Here is an 18,592-nt window from a genome sequence, read left to right on the forward strand (position 1 = left end):
TTTTTCTTCAATGAAGCGACCGAGACAGATTACAGTCCACCAATGAGAGCTGCGACAGAGTCGATTGGTGGAATTTTGCGCATATCATACAGATTGATGGAATGGAAAATACATAAGTGCGACAGCAGACACAAAGAAACAAAAAGGAAGGCCCGGTCCTACCGAAGAAGCGGATCCACTGTTTCAGCTAGGAAAAAAAAAGCAGTAAAGAAAGATTTGGAAACATAATCAATTGCATAGCAAGTAATGAAGTTAAGGAAAATATAGTCGCTGAATGTGCGTTAGCGTCAATAGTGCAAAAAGATGATAAGGAGGAAATGAGGATATAAAAACCCTAGTTGGGATGCTACACGCACGGAAAATGTTTGAAGACATCTGTTCAGAAGTGAAAAGAACTTCAGCATGTGAACAAAGAATCGGTGTGCCGTTTCAACCTAATCTTTACCTGCTGTTTCTCCTGGCATACCTGTCCTGCCAATGTTGCACAACAGATGATCGATATTTGGCATGTGCTGCATTTCCTCATCTGGATCGTTCTGTTGGTTATCAAGCTCTCCACCAGAGAAGAACCAGTCACACTAGACAAATAAACCAGGAGAGCACAAATTCAGTCATTTGAAGTGATTTTACAAATGATGGACACAACTTGTGGTCGTTTGTGTTACAGTGAGAGAAGAAATGATTTTTTTTCTTACGTGTAAAATTAATGTCTCGACTATCTTGTAGCGATCAGGCATGTGGGTGACCATATCTGTCATGTTGTCTTCTGATGTCCTCACCAGTGTGGGACCAAACACCAGAGCCAGGTTTCTTGGTTCCATCTGGAAATAGTAGATGTAAATAGAATCCCTTCTCAATGTTTTGAAATTGTATACGACAGGCTGTATTTTGGAGCCCTCACCTTATTCTTTTCCGAGTGATCTGCCACCTTTTTTAGGTGACACGTCAAGAATTTAAGGGTGTGGTAATAGTGATCAGGTAGGTCATGAATCTGGAAGGATACATGATATCAATAGCAAACCCCATCCTTAAAATATTGATTGTTTTTTTTTTTTTGATGATGAAATACCAGTTTTTTAAAAGTCTTCAGGCGATCCTGGGTGTCTTCTATCCGATTGGCATCAATGAAGTGAATGTACTTGTCTGCCAAAAAGATGTTGGATTATTATTATTATTATTATTATTATTATTAAGCAGTCTGCGGCTGGATGGATTGGATGCATGGCTTGAGGAGCCCGCGAGGAGAAGAAAGGAGCGTCATTGCAGAGCGCCGATGCGTAAATGGAACTGTCGCGGCTTGGAATTGAAGCGGATTTACATGGGACAGGAGATGTGAGAGAATCTTTTTTTTTGTAAAGGTATGCCACAACTCTGTGTTTGCTTTCAACATTTAGCTTATGGCAGACGTGCACATTTCACATTGACGTCCCTGATCCACTGGTGAAAAGGAGGCTTTGATCCTCTCTTTCATCTAGAATTGCTTTAAGTGCTTCCGATTGAATGACTGTATGTGTCTTTTGTGTTGTATCACATTATTTGTTAGTTTATTTTTGAAATGGGAATTTCTCCAGTGCGAGACTAATCCAATCACATTATGTTATTATTATTACTGCTATCATTAATATTACTACTATCATTATCATTACGACTATCATTATCACTATTATTATGATTATTATTATGATTAAATGTGTTGAATTCCCAATTTAAGAACAATCTTGACAAACCGTCAGTAAAGAGTGGCTCAGGGAGTTTTCTGAAGAAGGCCTTCAATAGACTGCTGATTACGTTCAAATCCCGCCATCTCTGTGGAGAGCAAACAGACATGTTATTTTTTGGGCCCACAGCAAAATATAAAGTCGATTCCTATTTCCATTGACCTCTTCAGCGGTGTTGATATGAAAACCCTTATTGAGATGTTCTTGCAGGTTGGACACCATGGCGTTGTTTCCAGGTACTCTGTAAATTCCTGTATAATCGAGACCGGTCGTTTCGACCACTCCGCAGCACATCTCCACAATCTGAGGAACAAACTGTCGATACAAAAAAAAAAAAACAGAGCAGCACGTCCCGCAATCAGTTCAGGGTGTCCCCCGCCAACTGCCTTTTCCCAGAGGTCTTACTTTATGATGTACCGCCTGCTGACAGTTCTCAAGGCGCACACCGAAAGCCTTTGGATTTTCCGTCTTCTTGGACTTCTTCATGATATTGATGCCCCATGGGGTCTTGTTGTCAACTGAAAGCCAAAGACGCCGCGTTTGTAGTACGGAATTACAGAAACATCCAGAACTGCATTGGTGCAACTTTGTTGTTTCGTTGACATAAATAGCAAAGACATATTTTGCACTCACCGCTTTTGGATGGTCGATTCACTGTGGCGTCGTCATTCTTAGCCAACAAGAAGGGAGGCATCATCCGGTGAGTTTTAAGGGAAGAATCTGGTTTATTACCTGTGAGACTGCGGAGGAACATTTTTTCAGTGTATTTGTTGTGTTACATTATTTTTTTTTTTTATTTTTTTTTTTGTTTGCTTTTAACTTTAAAATGGTGCAGTGAGAGTGGCTGCCTTTACAGCAGCTCCTGTATTTTGTTTTTGCTGCTTTGAAATTTATATTTCTCCACTGTGAGACAAATAAAGGCTCATCTAATCTAATCGTCAAATCGGCATATTTTTGTTAATTTTCTTAAAGGGTCAACGTGATTCACTGAGGTTAAGATGTTCTGATTAACTCATTCAGTGCCAGACAATGTGTGCACTACAGTGCCAGGGTTTTTGTCATTGTCACTTGAATTCCAGGACCCACAGAATATTGAGTTTTAGGACTACATAACCATTCAATGCAGCGTAAGAAACCTTAGACTCTCTTCTTTCATCAGAAAAAAACAGTTATTTCCTAAATTAGATGGGTCTGGCGTTATATGACCTTGAAATGAGGGCATCTGTCCAAAACACAATGCAATACTATATACAGTAAAGTCTCGTTATATGGATATTCTCGGGAGTCGGAAAAAATATCGATATAACCGGACTATCGATATATCCGATCCTGCGGCATGTACATTATCTCCTTGCGTGCATAGAAATAGTATCGTAATAAGCAGTACTATCGATATAACGAGACTGTGCTGTATATACTGCGTATTGGTTTATATAGCGCTTTAACAACAGCGGAAGCTGGAACAAAGCGCTAACATGGGAAAAAAGGGGAAATACTGCCCCGTTGTGGAAGGAAAAAAAAACATTGCCAGAGGTCTGGCCAGCGTTTATCAGCACCCAAGCAAGGAAAAACAAAACCTGAGCTAATTTGTGAATGGCGTTCTATGTCATATTTTCAATTCCCGAATAAATTTGTGAATGGCAGTGAATAAGTTAATCATCACTGCCGTGGGTCTGAAACTTGTGGCATGGGGCACATTTGGGGCCCGCTGGGTGATATTTTGCGGCCCATAAATGACAACGAAATTAACATTGTGGCAGCCTGCACCTGTTTTTTTGCGTCATTGCCCTGGGATTTTGTGTGTGTGTGTATATGAAGTCATTCAATGAGTTTTGCTCTATTCAATCAATCACCATACTGACCTGTGTTTTCTGTAGTCATTCAGCTTCTTGTTGATCAGCGCTTGTCTGGAGGAACCGATTTCCTACAATAAACAGAAAAAAATGTGTTTAGTTGGCGACCGCGTCCGCTCATTTTGCAAAAAATGGAATTTGACCTGATCTGACCTCATTGTCGGTCTTGCTGTTCTCTGTAATAACCTTGATCCACGCCAACATCTCATCCCTGTTTTCAGCTTGGAGCAGATATTCACAGAAGTCTTGGGTCATCAACCTCAGGGTGTGCTTGCGCTTTGTTTCCCGATAAGCGATATCGATAAGGCAACCACAAATACTGATTGGGGGATGCTCATCCAGACCGGAAGCAGGCCCCGTGCCGTGAAGAATAGCCTCCCTTTTGTCTTTGTAGATGAAAAGCATACGGGAACGAAGCACGAAAAACAGACGTTTCCAAGTCCGTATACTGCTACCGACTTTCTACAATTAGGAGACAATAAGAAGCAATCAGACGGCTTCATCTACGCACCACATTTTACGCACTATAAACCGCACTTAAAAGCATTCCATTTTCCCGAAAGCCAAAAGTGTGCCTTATAATCCGATGCGCCTTACATATGGATCAATATTCAGGTTTTTTTGTTGTGACGTAGCTTTTAAAATGTTCCGCAAAGCACACTGTTACAGTTGTAAATGTTGTGAAAGCGTTATATAAAGAATGCTGTATTGTAATGTATTCCTTTAACCTAGCTCTATCTAGTGGATGCACAATATAACCACGGCCACTCTTATAATACTGTGCGCCTTATACAGTCATACCTTGGCTTATGAACTTAATTGGTTCCCAGACAGAGTGTGTAAGGTGAAAAGTGTGTATCCCAAAAATTTATTTCCTATAGGAAACCATTAAAATGAGAATAATCAGTTCCCAGGTCCCCATAAAACATCATTTTCTACTTTCTGATTTTCTAAGCATTAAAACTACACAAAATATACCTTATTTTATGTATAAAAGCTGTGCTATGGTATTATAATTAAAGAAATAAACTGTACTGTATAAGAAGGTCATTTTATTTACCTTTTGTGATGGTCGTTGATGGCTTGATGGAATGGAGTGGCCGCTTTCATCAGCATTAAACACTTGAGGAACGTAGCCTTCTTTCACCATCTTGAGGAATGATCCCTTGGAGGTGCTTTCTCCGCAATAATTGTATCTAGTTCCTCATCAATTGTGTTCTGTTTAGCTTTTTGCATCAAGTGTACAGATGGCTTGTTCGGGTTATTTGTGGCGCCTGATTGATGGGACATTTTAACCTTCCGGTCTACGCTCTGCTTTTGAACAATCAAAGTTGAAACAAGTCCAAATTTCACTGTTTTCTATCCATTTTCTCACCATTTCACTTTTGTTTTTGTTTCAAGCTCTGTCGTCTCCCTTTCAAGTGTGTGTGTTTTGTCACTCTCTCTCTGTCGTCTGCCTGTCTCTTTAATGTTTAACCCACCCCCGCCCCTCACTGCTGCGTTCTTGACCAATCACATGGCTTTAATTGAAGACACCATTTTGTTTTGGGGAGAACGGCTTCACTCTCTCTCTGTCTCTAACCCCCACTCGCTCACTGCTCCGTTCATGGCCAATCACGTGGCTTTAGCCGAAGACTGGGGGCGGGGAATAGAGGACAAAAACAGTCGGCTGCCATTTTCTTGTGAGGAGAACGTGCTTGTTCGCGAACGACACATCACTCATTGTGAAAGCTCCATTTGTATCCCGAAAAATAGTTTGTATGCCAAGGTAAAATTTTCATAAATGTAACGTTCGTAAACCGAAAAGTTTGTAAGCCAGGGGGTGTAAAGTGTGTAAAGTTTTGAAATAAAACGCCTTATGCGAAAAATACGGTAACAATTTTCCTTGAAATTGTTTTTTGTAGGCATCACAATCAAATAAATTGGGGTACTGCCTTGCCAAATTTGCCCATAATTCACGTCATTATATGCAATGAATTTCACCTTCCCCTTGTCTGTGAGAATCTGCTTGTAGTGTAACCAGCCTTCCTTGCAGATGTCACTGAAAGTGATGCTCCCCAGTTCCGAGGTGGAGTGGCGCTTGGACCGTGCTTCTTCCTGAGCTTTCAAACTCTCAAGGGACTAACACACAATGCGGCGTGTCTCACAAAAGCCTTTGTAAACTGGCATGTGCAAGGCTGAAATGAAACTCACCCCGTCAATGAAAAAACTCTTGACTCTTTTTGGTAATCTCCTGCAAGAAAATAACATCCGCATGTCAATTATATTCATCCTATGTCGCGGGTCAATGTGACAGAAATAGACAAAAATAAAGTCAGAATGAAAAGAACTTATGGATAATGGCCCACATTTTCTGTGCTGCGGCCAGGATGACAGAATGGCCATCAGCTAAGTCATCAGGTCTACATGCACAGGATGCAACTACTGCTACCTTACTCGCTGGGAGAAGTGAAACCGCCGTCGGCGTCTTACGCTACAAGATCTGCACATATACTTAATACTTACGACAAAACATGGCCTTCTTCTTTCAAGGTGTTAAGACCCTCATCACAAGACTTGGATCGCTCCGTTGAAATGGCCAGCAGATAAGAAGAGCGGCGTCCTTTGATACTGCCTGATAATACGCCACCAAAATGACATTTAGAGGGTTCGAGTAAGACACAACAGATAGAACGATCATGCAATGTATTTACAAAAAGAAAGATTAATTATGTCAACTTGCTATTTCTTATCACTCAGAGTAAAGTATCACGACAATGACATCATCTAACACAGTCAAAGAGTGCCAGGTGTGGTTAGTGGCACTGAGACGGCGAGTTTAGAAAATAACATTTTTGTGAATTCATGTATATCAAATATTAAACTGATCTGTGCAAAATAATCGCTTTTCACCACTTCTTGTTGTACCTCTAATTAATTACAATACATATTGATTTATATAGCGCTTTAACAACAGCTGAAGCTGTAACAAAGCGCTTAACATGGACAACTATGATATACAGGAAATAAAGCAGTCACAAAGATAGCAGAAAGCACCAGGGGGTAAAACTAAGATCAGGTCTGAATCATGCCGAGTCAAATACCAAAGAGTTTTGAGGCAGGTTTGGACTATGTGGAGTGGACTTGTAGAAATACCAGCACAGTCATCACTGATTTATTTCCTTGAGTACCTGGAGAAAACCCACAAAGGCACAGGAAGAACAAGCAAACACCGCACAGGAAATCCATAGTCGGAATCGAACCATGTTGCAAAATGTTGCATTGAGATATTAATGTTATTTGCATGTTCTCCCTGTGCCTGAGTGGGTTTTCTCCGGGTACTCCTTTCCCATTCCTAAAACTGTCATGGCAGGTGCATGAATATTCAAAATCAGGGGTGTCAAACTCATTTTTTGCCACGGGCCACATTGGAGTGATGGTTTCCTCTCGGGTGCCGTTATGAATTCGGGGAAGACATTAGAATGTTTCATTCCCTCCAGCTATTTTCTGTCTATTAGCTATCTAACTTGTTGGCTAACTATCTAGCTATCTAACTAACTAGCTATCTCTCTATCTATGTGGCCAGCTATACATGAACTAGCTATTAGCTAGCTAGCTTTCTATCTAATTGAGTTATCCCGGGTTGAGCGAACGCTGGCGAAAGTGACCTTGAGTGTTTTGAAAGGCACTTATAAATGAAAGGTATTCTTATTCTTATTCTTATTACATATAGAGTACACAACAAATTCATGAATAACTAGTTTTCAAATTTGGAGTCAAGAATAATGACTATTATTGTGGTTTACATACGACAATTTCAAATTTACTTTAGCAAGCGTCATAGAACTTGACTTGCTTGATTTGGTTTGGTGGGCCGAATAAAATGATGCGGAGGGCCAGATTTGGCCCTCGGGCCTTGACTTGAGACACCTGTGCTCTAAATTGTCACTAGGGGTGATTCTGAGCGTCAATGTTTAGTTGTTAGTCTGTGTGTGCCCTCCGATTGGCGGGCAACCTGTTCAGGGTGTCACCCGTGGATCAGAAAATGGCTGGACATTTTTTGTGTGTGAGCATTCCATGACTGGAAACCTTCTGAAGGATCATAGAGACAAAGATTTAGATACAACGAACAAACCTATGAAGGGAATGGAGCTCAGGGAGTTGTACGCCTGCTGTACCAGGCTGCCATTTGCGCTACGACTGCAGCCGGGACCAATAGAAACAGGAGAAGGGCTGTCACTCAATGACTCAGGGGATCGGGGACTTCTCAGAGTTTGGCTAACGGCTCTGGGACACAAAGGCCGCTTTAGAGAGATCGGCAAAACGCCATCTGGATTGCATCCCATACGGGGTTTGTCCTCTGATGCGGGTTGGGTGGGTTTCATCATCTGTTCGATTTCACCATTCCTTCTACTGTCTGGACTGGAACCAAGGTCCGGTTCGCAGTTGAGTGTCTCTGTTAAAGTCTGCGTAGGTTGGGAGAGATGGCGACTTTCGTGAGACATTGTTGGGCTGCCATTTTTGTAAGCCGCCAACTCGTTTGTTTGAGCTTCAGCTACCTGATGCCCAGATTGCTTCCGACAAGGAGACACCGTGGGGGACACCGTGACTTTTTTCATTTGGTGCTCATTCTCTTCTGCGTCTTTCTGAATTTTTTGTTGGCTGGATTTTAAAGAAGCGTCCGAGTACGGTGGCACCATTGCAGAGGCTTTTTCTAGCGTTTCAACAGAGCGGCCATAATTGTACTCATATTTTGCATACGCCGCCAGCAAACACTCTGAGCATGGCGTGCTTCCCGGTCCGGAAATAGCAGGCCAATCCCCAAGCAAGTAGGAATGATGAAAAGCCGCAGCGCTTTGATGACGAGATGACAAGACGCTTTCTGGCCGTTTGGTCTCTGCTGGGACAGTGGCGGCATCCGTCGCACCGGAATACAATCCCTGAGGGGTACTGTAACGGCGACAGGCTGGGTCCTCAGCAACCTCCGCTTGGGAGCAGTACCGGTCTGACAAGGCTTGGCGGGACAGTGAATCAGAAAGAATATGACCGGAGGCGGACAGACTGCCTTTGCGTGGTGGAGTTGCGGAGGCGATGGCGGCGTTGTGGTTGGCAAAATGAAAGTCGAGCGCACTGACGGCCGAGGAGGAGCGTCCGACAAAGTTATCGCCGACCTCCTCGGGTGTTTTGGTCCAGTTGTTTGTTGAAGTAACAGCGTGGTGCCTGTCCGTTGGTGAGGTTGTTGGGCTGGGTCTGCATCGACACTTATCCGAGACGCTGCTATTTTTGTGGCCGAGCTGTGAAGCGATGGAGTTTGGATTGGTGGAAGAACAATAACGAAGTGGGGGTTCGTGGAGGCTGCGGTCCTTGACTGAAAATGTGTCGGTGACTCGGAAGCAGGCCTCCTGAGAGTACGCCTGAGGACACACAGGGTGATGGTGGTGTTGTTATTGGTTGCAGGAGTTGAAAAAATTTAACCACAACAATTGGGAAACTGGAACAATTCACATCTTTTTGTCTCGATGCAGAGGATTTGAAATGAAGCTTTAACGGAGAACGTGCATCTTTATTTTAAAGGCAGGTTGTAAGGTGCAAATTAGGTGAAGGGAAGATTAATTATAAGTTTGTACATCAATGCCAAAAGTAATGGGACAAGTGCCTGCTTAGCTTTTCCATAGCCAAGTGGAAAAAAAAAAGAAAAACTGGACACTTGTAAATATGGGTTGTTGCAATATATCTAAATGCATTTCTTGATTCTGCACTATGTACAGTCTTGTTTATAGAACGGTTTTTGCACATCTACATTTGCACAGTATACAGTTGACATTTTTATTTTGTTATGCTTAGAATATCTTGTTTTCTATCCTTTCACTCCCACCCCAACCCCATCCCTCTTCAATTGCTGCTGTGGACTGCAAATTTCCCCATTGCGGGACGAATAAAGGTATTCTGATTCTGATTCTGATTCTGATGCTGAGAGCGGCGTTTGAAATGGCGGAGGAATTGGCTTTTTTACAGTACGAGGTGGCCATGAGTGGTGGTGCTTCAAAGTAGTTTTGAGGCCAGAATTTTTGTGTCAGCTTTGGTTGTTCTGAGTCCCACGCTGCCCTTCTATCATATGGTGTTCCACAGAGTTCTGTTTTGGGACCCCAGGTGTGTTTTGTTTCTTTGAATTTTTGTTTATTTCAAGGTTTTGCGTGGGTTATATGTGGGTCCACACAAAAAAAAAAAAAACAATTAACTCATTGACTGCCATTTTGGAATTTATTCAGGAATTGAAAATATGACGTCGAGCGCCATTCGCGAATTTGTTTGGGTTTTGGTTTTTCCTGCTTGGAGTGCCAATGAAGCGCTGGCCAGACCTCTGGCAATGTTTTTACTCCTTCCGCAAGGGGGAAGCATTTCCCTCTTTTCCATGTTAACGCTTTGTTCCAGCTTCAGCTGTTGTTAAAGCGCTATGTAGAGTGAACGCTGGCGCGAATGGCTGCCGCTGCTCACCCGCGCAAAGAAATCCCATGACTGTAAAGTGTCCTTGACAGTTTTGAAAGGCGTTTAGACATTAAATGAATTATTATTTATTATTATTATATAAACCAATATGTATGTATTGCATTGTGTTTTGGACAGCCACCCTCATTTCAAGCTCAGATAAGTCCAGACCCATATAATTTAGGAATTGTTTTTGTTTTTTTTTTTTCGGATGAAAGAAGAGAGTCTAAGGTTTCTTACGCTGCAATGAATTTCGCGTTTATGTAGTCCTAAAAGTCAACATTCTGCGGGTGGAGTGAAAATGACAAAAACCCTGGCACTGGAGTGGACACATTTTTGCACATCGTCTGGCAGTGAATGAAAACATGAATACTCACACTTATCAATTGCAGCACGTCTTTATCTTTTGGCATGACAGAAAGCTCCAAATTGTTTTGGCTACGACAATGCAGAGACAGAAACAACATAATTCAGAGCTGACGCAAACAGAACCAAATGTTTGTCTCGCTTGCGCAGAGCATCCGCTCACCTGTTGTGAATGAGTCGATTCACCTGAGAGTAGGTTTTTCCCAGAATATTTTCCCCGTTAACTTGAACAAGCCTGTCACCTGAGAGACACACACAAATCAATGATTGAAATCACGCACTTGTTCCCCCCAAAAAATATAGCCATATTTTTCCAATTTAAAAACTGGCCACTTTGACACACGGTTCGAGAAATGTGACACATTTGAAATAACACGTGATGATTTGGTGAACAATTACCTGCGCGTAGCCCAGCGCGATGAGCAGGACTATTTTCTTTCACGCTTTTTACAAATATTGTGTCTATTGCCTCCATATGACACCGTTGACCACCTACAGTAGATAAAACACACAAAAGCAGCCGTCGATAATGCATCCGCGATCAGTTTGGTCGAGAATTATTTGGAAAATGAGAGGTCAACTCGGCCATTTTAAAAGATGGGAGAAAAAAAGTACAGTTGTAGTCTTAGATGTTTTCGTGGTCCGATTATTATTTTTTTTTTTCATATTCAATCAGCATCTATATTTTACTTTTTGCTCCTCAGTACTCATTTCAGAGTCAAATAGAACTCACAGTGAACGGTATGGTAGCAAATGCACTACTATTACGTTCAGTGGTGTTACCCTTAATTACCCTTCATAAGGTAAAATACAGTAAAGTCTCGTTATATCGATATCGGATATATCGATAGTCCCGGTTATATCGATACTATTTCTATGCACGCACGGAGAAAATTACATGCAAACAGGGTCGGATATATCGATAGTCCCGGTTATATCGATATTTTTTCGGACTCCCTTGAATATCGATATAACGAGACTTTACTGTAGTTAATTTTTGGATTATTTAATTTTAAGATTGATTTTGATAACAAGTTACTGCAATAGTCATATTCATCACAAACTGACACCCCCTTTTTAGCATAAAAATCACACCCAGTTTTGCTACTTCATTGAAAATGCATTTTTAACACTGTATTTTAAGAAGAATTCTGAGTTGCTATAATTATTTTAATAATTAAAATAATTAAAAAGTATTGTTTCCAGTCCACTTCAATGGGCTATTTGTTTATATTTGAAAAAGAGTCGATTTCAATGAATCCATGCATCAATTTTCTAATCCGCTGGAATGTTTGAGCCCATCCCGGCCATCTTGGGGCACTCGGTGGGACGGCCTGAAATGATTGCCGGCCAATCGTGTGGCACACAGGGATAAACAACCGTTTGCGCTAACAATAAGACCTTGGGAAAATTTGGAATGCTCAATCATCCTGCCACACATTTTTAGAATGTGGGAGGAAACCGGCGTACCTGCCAGAGAAAACTCACACAACAAGTGTGGGTTTTTCTTTCACCAACAGAGCAGTACAAACTTTTTTATTTAATGTTTGGCCGTCAATGGTAGCGAAAGCGCGAGTGCAACATGAAACATGTCTAAGTTACAAAATATATATATTTTTTAATGACACTCACATTTTTTCACCGCGTTTCCATTTTCTTCAACCTTTGGAAAGAACAGAGTAGGTGAGAGGACAATTAATTCATGACAAATGTGTTGCAATATTTAGATCAGGTTAGAATGCATTAGCCTTAAAGGACAACCGACGTCTCCGGACAAGTTGTGTCCATAATTTGTAAAATGGCTTCAAATGACTTCTACTGAGCGTATTTTAAAAAGATTCTACCGCATATAGCTATATTTCACCTTTTAAGACTCACGCTGAATATTCAGAAAGTCTTGTTTTTGAGTTGGTGATGAGTCTGTACGTGACGTCACTAAAGGAATGCCCCTGACCGAAAAAAAGACAGTAGCAGTCCTTCCATCACGTTGCTGTATGGTTTGGTCTGAAAACCTTGTGTTGCACCCAAAAGCCGCCAGAAGAGGGTGTCCAAGCTCCGTATAAGGAATTTATCAGCCTGTGGAAACGGAGGTGGCCACAGTAGGTCGCCATTTTGTGCCTCTTCTGGTGATCCGTTTCTCCCCAATGTTGCCTCAAAATGGCATGGAATAAATTCTTTAATGAATTGCAAACATGTATGCTTTCCTCCTCAGAACTATTTGAATCATATTCATAACTGGAGGTGTAACAAGAAAGCACATTCTCCAAATCTGAAGTCATTGTTTTGATTCTCCAGCAATGCCAGACGTCCTGGCGTGATGTCACGAACTGGGGGCGGGACTTTCTGAAAATGCCCAATTCGCAGCTCAATTTTTTGCAGATTTTGGACACAAAGTCATTTTTATTGGTGTCTTGCATTTGACTAAACTATCATACTGCGTGTTTTGGGTATTTTAGATGCTATAAAACGTTTTTCTGATGTCAGTTAGGAAACAAAAAAGTGACGTCGGTTGTCCTTTAATGTGTCTCACATTGGAGACATTTACATGTCACAGCAGCAAAGAAGAGGAAAAGAAAAGAAGTAGAAAAACAAAATACAGTCGCTGCTGTATGATGAGACCAAATGTTATACTTGTTCAAAACAAGTTAAATAAAAACAACTGCAAGACACACCAAAATTAAACTTCAACTCCAATCGATGAATCCAAATTGATTAACCAGGTCCCAGAAGGGATTGTGGTAAATTAGGTGATTCGACAAGAGAAACATTTTAATCTGCAATTTGCTTACAGTACCTTGGTGTCGTGGAGGTACGACTCTGGTGGGAAAACTATAAAGTGCCGCAGAGTGAAACCGAATCCCTGCAAGTCCTTCTGGAGGTAAACAGTCTGCAGGCCACACCATGACGTGCCCTCCATGTCGCCAGATGATAGTGGTCGGCACTTATGCTTGTTGGATGACATCAAGTTATCCTTTAATTCTTTAGCCTATCAAGAAGGGGGGGAAAAAAGATTGTTTGTCATGTTGGGAATCCTGTTAACCAAACGTAAGACACTGTCTTCTAAAACGTGTTCATAATTGTCATTTGATGACACAAGGCTTTTGACGAAATACCATCCAAGCAGAGGACGATAGAAAGAGGGGACAGAAAGTGCTGAAGAATAACTCTTTGTCTTTATGTTGTCATATTATGTGTTATTTATTTATTTATTTTTTTTTGTGTGTGTTTTTTTTTTACTTTAACAATAATAATACATTTAACTTCCGGGTTGAGTGAACGCTGGCGCGTGTGGCTGCCGCCGCTCACCCACACAAAAAATATCCTGTGACTGTAAAGTGTCCTTGAGAGTTTTGAAAGGCGCTTATAAATGAAATTATTATTATTATTATTATTATTATTATTGTTATTAAATAGATAGCTAGCCAGCTAGAAAACTATATAGCTAATAGATAGCTAGAGCGATAGCGAGCCAGTCAGCTAGATAGCTAGCTGGATAGCTAGATAAATAATAGCTGGATAGCTACATGAATAATAATAAGTGATTATTATTATAATACTGTACAGCTCATCATCTTTACTGAATTCTATTAAAGATAAATAAAAAGGTATGTAGCACCGCCTATAGCGGGATAAAAAAAAAAATTATATCGCAGTGTCTTTGACCTAAAGATCCGAAAATGGGAGGCACGTGTAGTTTCAATTCATCAGACGCTGTTGAAGGAAACGAAAAACACAGCAGGGGCCCCAAAACAGATCTCTGTGGAACACCAGATAAGAAATTAGAAGTCAGAAAGCATTTAATAGTCCCACAATGGGGAAATATAATAGAAGGGCAGCGTGGGACTCAGAACAACCAAAAATCCGGCCTGCCAAAGAAGACCTAAAGCACTTTGAAGACCTACCTACCACTCATGACCACCTTGTACTGGAAAAGAAGTCAACACAAAACTCTGCGCCATCATTTCAAACCCTGCTGTCACATCCAACAAAACAATACACGGGCTGACAAGGCTGACTCCGCTATGCGTCATCTTAAAACCTCAATGATTTTGTATTCCTTCAAGAAAGATTTGAACTACAAGTGCATCATTTTGGGGTGGGGGGGGGGGATAATAATGATATTAAAAGATAACATTTTCAAACCTCGTGTTCCTGGAAACGTTCACCATTGACCACAATCTATTGAAATATTTGCTTTCGACAATGTGTCTTACCCAAGACAAACGTCTACGCTTTATCATCCGCGTCGATGCCGCTTTTCTCGGTGACGAGATCGGCGAAAGAATTTTTAATACCGCCAACCAGATACAACGAGGCTCCGCGTCGCTACAGTCCACTCCCAGCGAACACTGGAAACGCCAAGTATGTCCCGAGGGAGCTGGCGCGCCACCCGAAAGCCTTTGCATTGCACTTCCACGCGGACCACGAGTGCATTCGGGGCTTCTTTTCATTGATGCTCAATCTGCTCTTGATCCGTTGTCGCTCACCACGAGCGAGAGGCAAATACGACGGAAGCCAAATCATCCCTTGACTGACGAACCGACTGAGTTGAGGTTCACTTCTTTGCTTGCGTCCTCTTGAATCCTTGCAATTTTGGACCAGGATCATACACACTTGCTATATTTAGTCCTGTTTTCAGACCAGCTGTCTTAAGACGGTCCAGCAGTGTCCGTATGTTGTTTGATTTTTGACTCGTTCCTTGTTAGCCTTCAGTCCAATGCATCGTCATCATCTCAAGGATGATTCGGTGGCGATCGCGTGCCGGTCATCCATCTGCCTTTTCTATAATCAGCTCTCTTGAGACGGCGTTACAAAGCAAAGGGAATTTTGTCGAGCTACAGGAAATAAATACACAAAGAACATCCAAAAGAATCGACATCCAGAGCATCTCACTCCACTTAATTTAGCTTTCTCTCTCTGTCACATTTCTTCACATTCGTTGACTCCTTGGGCCATGTCGTCCAGCCGACTCATGGAAAGAGAAGGAGAGGGGGGAGTAAGAGAAAGAGAAAGAGAAAGAGATTACTCTCTCCATCCCATTTCAATTTACAGTCATCCCCGTGCCTGTTTTCCGCTCCTTTGAGTGGGGGACTTTGGTTGGGGTTGTTGGCTCGTTTCACGTGACTGCCACTGAGATTGTTATCTTTTTTTGCGTGTGTATCTCTCTTGACCACAGATTACAAAATGGAACTCGTCCTACGTCACGCTAAATTGCTTCTGCTGCTCTAACCAGGCCAATTTGTTCATTTTCATCATTGCGCGCATACAGAGTCACGATGGAGTCATGTCAAAGCAAAACTAAAAATGTGTGTTGTCCCACACACTTTTGTTCCACCTGTGTGAAATTAATTGATTAATTACATTAATTATTATTCATGTTTAACATTAATTAATTTGGGAAATATTCACTATCATGTTGGGTCACCTGAAATCCCAAGACAGTGAACCCTCGTTTATCGCAGGAGATACTACTTTCCAAAAATAGCCCGCCATAGGTGAAATCTCTCTCTCTCTCTCTCTCCACAACCTAGACACACACCATACACACACACACACAGGCTGCCAAAATAAGAAATTGCAAATTGCCTGTGCTAACCAGTCAACCACCTTGCCATCCATAATAACAATACTAATAACATTAATAATAACAAAAAATAAAAATCATCATCATCATCATCAGAATATTCCCTGTCAGGATAAGTGATATTTTCTAAATTGTATTATAGAACCAAGATCAGAGCATTGCAAAGTGTCACAATTAAAAATCTTCCCTTAAACCTATCATTTGTCTGAAGAAGTGCTTGTTTTCAACGCCTGCGTGTCATGATATGTGTATTGTTCCCACGTCAACGTAGACAAAAGGCTTTTTTGGAGATGTTAATCCTTAATCTGACCTGCTTTCTAGTGCCGCCGTGATTTTAACAGATTACAGAAGCGGGGGGTGATAAACAGAAAACATAGTTACATAGTTCACACCCGGTTTATCCAGGATAAACACGTAAACAATGTGTGATGCTTTATTTAAAATAAATTTGTCTTTAACGTGAAATTGACACAAATATACATATGCATTGTCCCTCAACTAATATGTAAATAGCTTTCCAAATTTGTGCTTCCTATGCAGAGGTCGGAGCAATTTTGCGCAAATTCGTCAAATATCATCTCTTCGCTCGATCATGATATAAATTTAGAATCCCCGAAAAACCTTGCCACCTTCATTTCTGTCATTTTCCACTTCAGCTGGCTCTCGATGCTCCTCTGCATCTCCAATCACTCTGCATAGGTTGACTGATTACACCAGACAGTTCTGTGTATGGATATTGCCGTCTCCTATATATATTGTGCTCTATATATATATATATATATTCCTATATATATATATATATGACCCATATATAATATATATATATATACAGGAAGGAGTTTTTTTTTCTCCCCGGCATTTTTCCCTGCCTTCAAAAATGTCTCTTCCAGTTCAGCCATGATAGACCTTGACTTTTGTAGCTTTCTAAGAAAAGCGTGTAAGCGTTCTAAGAAAAAGTAGAAGGTGAAAAAGGGTGGACAGGCCACCAGAAGGTGCTGGAGCCTACCGAAGGTGCCTTCAGGGAGTAGGCGGGGTACATCCTGAACCAGTTGTCTACCAATCGCAGCGGTGCGCATAGACAAACTACTCATTCACGCTTACTCTCATCGCTCGGGACAATTTAGAGCGTTCCATTAAGGCACCGGGAATAACCGCAAAGGGTAATATATATATATACACATACAGGTGTAAAAACAAACAAATAAACAAATAAAAGAATCAAAACAAATATCACAAACAGTAAACAAACAAATGAAAATTAATTACAATAAAATTAATTCTAAAGAGCAAAAAAATACATTACGTCCCTGGTCCACTGCTGGAAAGGACACTTTGATCCTCTCCTCTTTCATCATGTCACAAAGTGGGTACAGCAAGTGCTGAAGAATTAAGGACTCTGTGTCTTTGTGTTGTTATTATTATTTGTATTATATTATTATTATGATAATATTAATAGTATTATATTATTATTTATTTTATTGTTATTTGTAATTAATTTATTTTTGTTCTTTTGACTTTTGTTTATGTATTGTCAATTCTCTTTGTCTTTTCTGTAATAGCGTACGGTAGCTATCTGGCTAGCTATATAGCTAGCTAAGTATTAGCTATCTATTGGCTTGCTAGCTAGCTTTCTATCTATTTGTTTTACTAATCTATCCGAGTTATTTCCCGGTTGAGTGAACGCTGGCGCGTGTGGCTGCCGCTGCTCACCCGCAGAAAAACGTATCATGTTACTGTAAAATGACCATGAGAGTTTTGAAAGGCGCTTAAAAATGAAATGAATTATTATTATTATTACAACGATCAGAGTTACCGACTAGGATGTGGTTGGTGGGAGGGCGGGGCCAAGGGGAGTCAGACTGACAGCTGATTGGACGAGATGGTAAACACGATTAGGACATATTATTTGTTTCCTTTTTTTAAAGTTATTCATTTATCTTTTTGTAATACTTTAATTTACAAAATGAAAACAACGTCTTCAATGTTGAAGGGCCAGAACACACCGATCTGTTTTTTGTTTTTTTTTTGGGGGGGGGAAGAAGCACGAGGAGATCGGTTTTACTCTAATCTCTAATCCTTTTGCCAGTGAAGCATGCTGCTGCAACGCAAAGTGTCCATTTAAGGGCAAACTAACTACAAGAGCATATGTTGCTACATAAACAGACATTCAAAAGATTTGATATTCCCAGGCGCAAAAATACAACTGATGTGCAACTGACCAATTGTGTACCATCTCGAATACATTATTTCTTATATTATCATACGGTATGATTTTCGCTCTGTTCGGAATCAATCACCAATCAAATTGAAACTTATTTTAAAAGGGAGCACAAAAAGCCAACTGGCTGCAGCTGGTGCTTCTGCATGACACAGCAGATGTGCATACAGGACTCAAGTACATATACAGGCCAAGGCGATTTTATTTTATACATATTTTTTCTTTTTAAATTTCCAGATTGTGGGACTATCAAAGGCTTTGTGATTCTAATTCTGATATCGTAACCATTGGTCTTGCTAGCATGTGACCATTGTAAAAAAAAAATACAGTAAATGACCAGTAAATTGCATATTCTGTTGCCCTTCCAGAGCCTTCAGAGACACCAGGT

The 18,592-nt window shown here is 40.9% G+C and overlaps 1 protein-coding gene across 12 annotated transcripts in view; it reads right to left on the minus strand.

The window, feature by feature from the left end:
• Positions 1–18,592, minus strand: part of LOC148887033 (rho GTPase-activating protein 23-like) — a 40,181-nt gene that overhangs the window by 2,948 nt on the left and 18,641 nt on the right. For 4 of the 12 annotated variants that reach the window (XM_089014680.1, XM_089014679.1, XM_089014682.1 and 1 more), the window contains 19 exons: positions 13,197–13,388; positions 12,035–12,065; positions 10,802–10,894; positions 10,566–10,644; positions 10,414–10,474; positions 7,686–8,964; positions 6,077–6,185; positions 5,765–5,804; positions 5,555–5,692; positions 3,725–4,033; positions 3,581–3,642; positions 2,352–2,458; positions 2,124–2,236; positions 1,881–2,033; positions 1,728–1,806; positions 1,070–1,143; positions 902–991; positions 696–821; positions 446–578 (listed from right to left, as the gene is read on the minus strand). In XM_089014680.1, coding sequence (XP_088870806.1) covers positions 446–578; positions 696–821; positions 902–991; positions 1,070–1,143; positions 1,728–1,806; positions 1,881–2,033; positions 2,124–2,236; positions 2,352–2,458; positions 3,581–3,642; positions 3,725–4,033; positions 5,555–5,692; positions 5,765–5,804; positions 6,077–6,185; positions 7,686–8,964; positions 10,414–10,474; positions 10,566–10,644; positions 10,802–10,894; positions 12,035–12,065; positions 13,197–13,388 — 3,268 coding nt within the window. The other 8 variants (XR_016117275.1, XM_089014677.1, XM_089014684.1 and 5 more) reach the window with 8 other exon arrangements.

The sequence above is a fragment of the Hippocampus bargibanti genome, linkage group LG15 (genome assembly GCF_051943395.1).
Source record: "Hippocampus bargibanti isolate YZ-2025 linkage group LG15, ASM5194339v1, whole genome shotgun sequence".
Classification (NCBI taxonomy): Eukaryota; Metazoa; Chordata; class Actinopteri; order Syngnathiformes; family Syngnathidae; genus Hippocampus; species Hippocampus bargibanti.